General features: G+C 48.2%; 1 protein-coding gene across 2 annotated transcripts in view; it reads left to right on the forward strand.

The window, feature by feature from the left end:
- The first annotated feature begins 2524 nt into the window (after positions 1-2524).
- Positions 2525-5735, forward strand: part of DCAF12 (DDB1 and CUL4 associated factor 12) — a 31938-nt gene continuing 28727 nt past the window's right edge. Inside the window, exons 1-2 of one of the 2 annotated variants that reach the window (XM_014534234.1) lie at positions 2525-2662; positions 4424-4678. In XM_014534234.1, coding sequence (XP_014389720.1) covers positions 2540-2662; positions 4424-4678 — 378 coding nt within the window. In that variant the 5' untranslated portion in view covers positions 2525-2539. Of the gene's footprint in view, positions 2663-2911; positions 3322-4423; positions 4679-5735 lie in introns of those variants that run through there. The other variant, XM_005859529.2, reaches the window with a different exon arrangement.

Consider the following 5735-nt stretch of genomic DNA (forward strand, 5'->3'; position numbering starts at 1 on the left):
GAAAATAATTTTATGGTTGGAGGTCACCACAACATGAGGAACTGTATTAAAGGGTCGCGGCATTAGGAAGGTTGAGAACCACTGTTCTAGTGGGACAAAATGTGGATGTGGAAGACAGTGATGTTGATGCTCCTGATGATACTATGTAGGCCTAGGCTAATGTGTGTGTATGTAACCTAGTTGTTGTTGTTTTTTTAGAACAACAATATTTTTTTAAAAATTATTTATTGATCAGAAAGAGAGAAACATTGATTTGTTGTCCCACTTATTTATGCACTCATTAGTTGATTCTTATATGTGCCCTGACTGGGCATCAAACCTGCAACCTTGGCATATCGGATGACACTCTAACCAACTGAGCTCCCCGGCCAGGGCCTGTGTCTCAGGTTTTGTTTTTTTTTTAAGATTTTTTTAAAAAATTGATTTTTCGAGAGAGAGGGAAGGAGAAGGAAAGAGAGAAACATGGATGTGAGAGCAAAACATTGATTGGCTGCCTCCTGCATGCCCTCTACTGGGGATGTGTCCTTGACCAGAATCGAACCTGGGACCCTTCAGTCTGCAGGCCGATGCTCCATCCACTGAGCCAAACCAGCTAAGGCCCGATTTTTATTTTTTATACCATTTTTTTTTTTTAAATATATTTTATTGATTTTTTTTACAGAGAGGAAGGGAGAGGGACCGGAATCGAACCCGGGACCCTTCAGTCCGCAGGCCGACGCTCTATCCACTGAGCCAAACCGGTTAGGGCAATACCATTTTTTTTTTACTGTACCTTTTCTGTGGTTAGATATGTTTAGATACACAGATACTATGAGTTGCAATTGCTTACTGAATACTGGACATGCTGGACAGGTTTGTCTCTAGGCGCAATAAACTTTACAATATAGCCTAGGTATGTAGTAGGCTATACCATCTAGGTTTGTGTAAACCCACTCTACGACATTCACAAAACCAGGAAATCGCCTAAGAATGCATTTCTCAGAACATATCCGTCATTAAGTGGCGCATGACTGAACTGTAGTATACTTACATAAACTGCACAAATATTACATATACAGCTTCATGAAATTTTTCATATGGATACACTAGTATAATCACCAGCAAGATCAAGATATAGAAATTTCAACCCTGGTTGGATAGCTCAGTTGGTTAAGAGTGTCATTCAGATATATCAAGGTTGCAGGTATAAATCCCTGGTCAGGACACATACAAGAAGCAACCAATGAATGCATAAGAGAGAAACATCGATCAGCTGCCTCCTGCATACTCCCTACTGGGGATGTGCCTGCAATCAAGGTACATGCCCTTGACTGGAATCGAACCTGGGACCCTTGAGTCTGCAGGCCGATGCTCTATCCACTGAGCCAAACCGGTTAGGGCGGAATTCCAGATTCTTGCTCAATGGACTCCTGCCTTCAGGGCATTGTGAGGCAAGACAGAATTAGAACAACAGGCTAAAAAAGAAAAAAGACAGCTGACCCACTTCTGACCCCTTCACTGTGTGTATGTCTCTAAAGGAACAGGCCTGACCAAGTGAGATGAGGCTGCCTTTCCCAAGGTGGCAGTAGGGGTTAGTGGCAGTGCTGATCGGTGATGGCGAAGGATCCTATCTCAATCTGGTCACTGGTCTCCGGTTCAACTTGGAAAACAAACCCAAATCTCTTTGGAAGCAGAACTTCACATGGGCCAACAGAGCTCCCTGAAGGTATGAGGCCTGAAGCCTGAAGGGACCAGCAGGTAACTGGGCATTGCAGCCTGAGTCTGATCAGCCACAAGAAAGCATTCCTGCTTCCTTGCAGGGTGGTTTTTTTTTTGTTTTGCCTGAGGAATGTTGAGGCTGGCCTCAAATTCCTACAGGATCTTCTGACAATGGGAGCCAGGGTGATCCTAAAGAAACCCTCTCATCTGGTGACCAATGCCAGCCCTAACTGGACTGAGAAGCCAATGGCCACTTTCTTCTCTATGGTTCAGGATTTGATCCAATCTGCCCTGATAGAGATATAACCTGGGTCCCCAGAGGGAGGCAGGCAGTGGCCATCCCCTATTCCAGTCCTCAGTTTAGGACCGCATTGGAAATGTAAGAAACATAAATTATGGGGTGAAGCATATTTTAAAAAAATGTTTTTTATTTATTCTTTTATTTTTATTTATTTATTTTCTTTAGAGAGAGAAACATCGGCACGTCCCCTACTGGGGATCAAGCCCGAAACTCGGCCATGTGCCCTGACCGGAATCCAACCCGTGACCTCTGGGTGCATGGGACGAAGCTCCACCAACTGAGCCACACCGGCCAGGGCGGAGTGAAGCCTATTTCACAAAACACAAAAGACAATGTGGCCGACAAGCCAAGGGAATCTAAAGGGAGGCGAGGTGACCGAGGGGCTGTTACGGGTTAGGGCTGGAGAGGGTCAGGCGGGAGCGGGGGCTGGCGGGGTGAGGGCTCCACCTGGGTTGGTTATGCTGGGCAGGGCAGGTTCTCTTCCGAGGGAAAGTATGGCCATACTGGCAAGGGTTCTGGACTGAACTCCACCTAGTGAGGATGCAGGGGAGAAGGTTCTGTCTCCTCCCACAGGGTCCAGCCCTTTGGCGCCCGGGCTCGGCGTGCCCAAGGCTCGGGGAAACCTGCGGCGCTAGAAGGGAGCTAATCAGTGGAGGCTGCCGGGTAAAGGCGGGTGCTGGGAGGGGTTCCTTCCCCGAGGCGGGGAGCGTTAGTTGTCCTCACTTCCGGGTGCATGAGGATGGGCGGGCGGGGTCTGAGGTCGGTGGCGGGAACCCAGATTCCTGTGGCCTCCTGCGGCCACTTTACTACCGTTAGAAAGGGGCGGTCGGCCGCCGTGCAACACATGCGAACTCTCCTCCGAGCTTTAAACCCCGCCCCTTTAGTACCCGCGGCGTCTCCATGGCGACGCGCTGCGAAGTGCGGCTGCGCAGGAGTGACGGAGCGCGGACGAGGGGGAGGGGGTGTTTTGGTTCTAGCCGCTCGCCGTCCTTTCTAGACTGGCTCGTCGGAAAGCTTCTTGTTCGTGTTTTCTTTTCCTTTTCTCTTTCCCAGCCTCGGTCCTCCTCCTCTCCTTCCCTTCTGCCTGCCTCCCCTTTTCCTACTGACGCCCCGGGTCCGGGCCATTTTCCGGGCCGGGCACACTAAGTGCACGGCCCCGGGGGCCCAGTATATGACCCGCGGTCTGGCTACCCCTCGCTTCCCCCGCCCCATGTGGCTGCGGGGCCGCGGCGGCGCTGCCCACTATGGCCCGGAAAGCAGTTAGCAGGAAGCGGAAAGCGCCAGCCTCGCCGAGAACTGGGAGTGACGCTCAGGGCCCGCAGGTGAGGGCTGAGAGGGTTGGGACTCGGGTGGGAAGGCCGAGACACCCCGAGGGGGATAGGGTTTGCAGATTGCGGAACCGGTACCGGGATCCAGGGTCTGTAGTTAGGGATGGGCTGGGGGGAGTGGAGCCCCGACCTGTAGAGTCAGGGCTGGGCCATCAGGAGTTCACTGGAGAGCAGGGAGGCCGGGGTGAGGAGCTAAAGGGGAACCTCAAAATGGTGCATACACTGCGGAAGGTCTGCAGCCGGGAATGAGGCTTGAGAAACCAGATCTGGGCTTTGGAGGAGAGAAAATCGAAGTCGAGGGGCATCGGTAACGAACCTCCCAGAAAACAGGGGGAGGGAGAGTGAAGTCTTTTTTTACAAGGGCCCCGGGAAGCAGGGATGGTTGCGTTTCTAATATAGGAAGGGGTCTCGCTGTGGATACACAACCCCTGAGCTGGCCCTTGAATCCTTAGAACAAACAGCAATTGCCAGGTATCATCTCTATACCGCCCCCTTTGGAGGGGAAGACCTTGTTGGACGCGTATTCGGACTCTGATTTCCCGTGCCTTCCACCCCGTTGGTGTTTGATTTTGGAATTCTACAACTGCCTGGAGCGTGGGGCCTCGTGACATGGGGGCGGCCATTAATAGTGCATCCTGGAAGACCTGGGACCCTAAATCTGGCTCCTTGGGCTGCATCCTTCATGCTCCGAGGGGAGTACAGGCTGAGAGGGAGAAGGGGCCTGGGTAGAGATGCAGCCCAGGTTAGTATGGTAATCGTTCAGCCCATCATTCCCTTCCCTGTCAAGGATAACTTTAGGGACTCTGAATCTTTCAGTCCTAAAAGGCCTAGTAAACCTTTTGTCCTTGTTGGTCTCTGCTTCCATTTCCTTGTCTTTTCGTTCCTCCTTTCTCATAGGTAGGTTTGACTCTGAGCAGCATCTTTTCAGCGTTGGAAGAGTTAAACTGGATAGTCTGGGTTGAGATTCCTGTTCTTATATTTCTGTTGCATGTAAATCCTGCAGGATGAGTTCTTGGTGGTTTCCCTAATACACTAGGATCCCTTGTGCTGAAGGAAGGGTAGCCAAAGCCCTGATTTCTAATATTGCTTTCCACAGTTTGGCTGGGATCACTCCCATCACAAAAGGAAAAGACTCCCCCCAGTGAAGAGATCCTTAGTGTACTACCTGAAGAACCGAGAAGTCATGCTACAGAATGAAACCAGCTACTCTCGTGTGTTGCATGGCTACGCAGCACAGCAACTTCCCAGTCTCCTGAAGGAGAGAGAGTTTCATCTTGGGACCCTGAATAAAGTGTTTGCATCTCAGTGGCTGAATCATAGGCAGGTGGTGTGTGGCACAAAATGCAACACGGTAAGTGTCTGGGGGGTGTGAACTTTATCCTAGGCCCTGGATATATGGCTCTACATGCTCTAGAACCTCTTATTGCTCATTTTCCCCATCAGTTTCTCTTGGGGGGAGATTGCTTGACTCTCCTTTACATTTCCTTCTATTTTTTGGTGATTTCTTCCTCTCTTTTTTTTTTCTGTTCCTTTTCCCAGTTCTACATTTCTGATAAATCTTTAGAGGAGCCTATTTCTGTAGGCCTCTTGCCATATATATAGTTATGCCAGTGCTTCTAGATTTTTTTTTTTTTTGGCTTCATTTTTTAATTTATGTTGCTTTTTAAGTCAGAGGCCTCAAAGGAAAGATGGAGGAAAGACACCTGGAAAGACTGAGCATCATTCAGGATACATGATAGTGAAAACCTGCTAGCATAAAAGTAGAAGCATTTAAAATAGCTCTTGGCAAACATTCACTTTTAGGGAATAGAATCAAAAGTTGTTTATAAGAATAGACAGGGAATGTGTATCTGGCGGTATCTTGATGTACATGTTTTCTCTTTGCACAATAGTCTCCGTGAAAAGGACTCAGAAGAGAGAAAAATTAAGTATAAGTAGAATATTTTTATATAGACTGACAGAAGACAATCATAAGTGAATGAAGGGAAAAATTTATCAGTAAGCTATATAACCAGCACAATTACAGTCATGGATAAAATAAGTTAATCTATGATTGGTTATGGTGGATATGATTGGAACAGAAGGGCACAAATAGTATGATGTCAGATGATTGACAAGTGAAAAGAGGCAGGGCCTAGAAGTGGAAAATGATTCTGAATGAAGAGTGAGAAAAGATAAGATGAGATGAGGCCTAGCTGCTCTCTCCATTTTCACCTCGCTCTATGTGAATAGACAAGTAATGTCATAATGGTTGGGTAAATTTACCCTGGACAGAAACATCTTGATTAATTGGAAGAGAGATGGTTGCTGTAAATCAAGAAAGTCTTAAGTACTAGGAGAAGTGTTTTTTTTATAAAGGATACTAAAGGCCTGATGCACGAAATTCGTGCAAGAGTAGGCCTCCCCCC

The sequence above is a fragment of the Myotis brandtii genome, unplaced genomic scaffold, assembly GCF_000412655.1.
Source record: "Myotis brandtii unplaced genomic scaffold, ASM41265v1 scaffold1270, whole genome shotgun sequence".
NCBI classification, from domain to species: domain Eukaryota; kingdom Metazoa; phylum Chordata; class Mammalia; order Chiroptera; family Vespertilionidae; genus Myotis; species Myotis brandtii.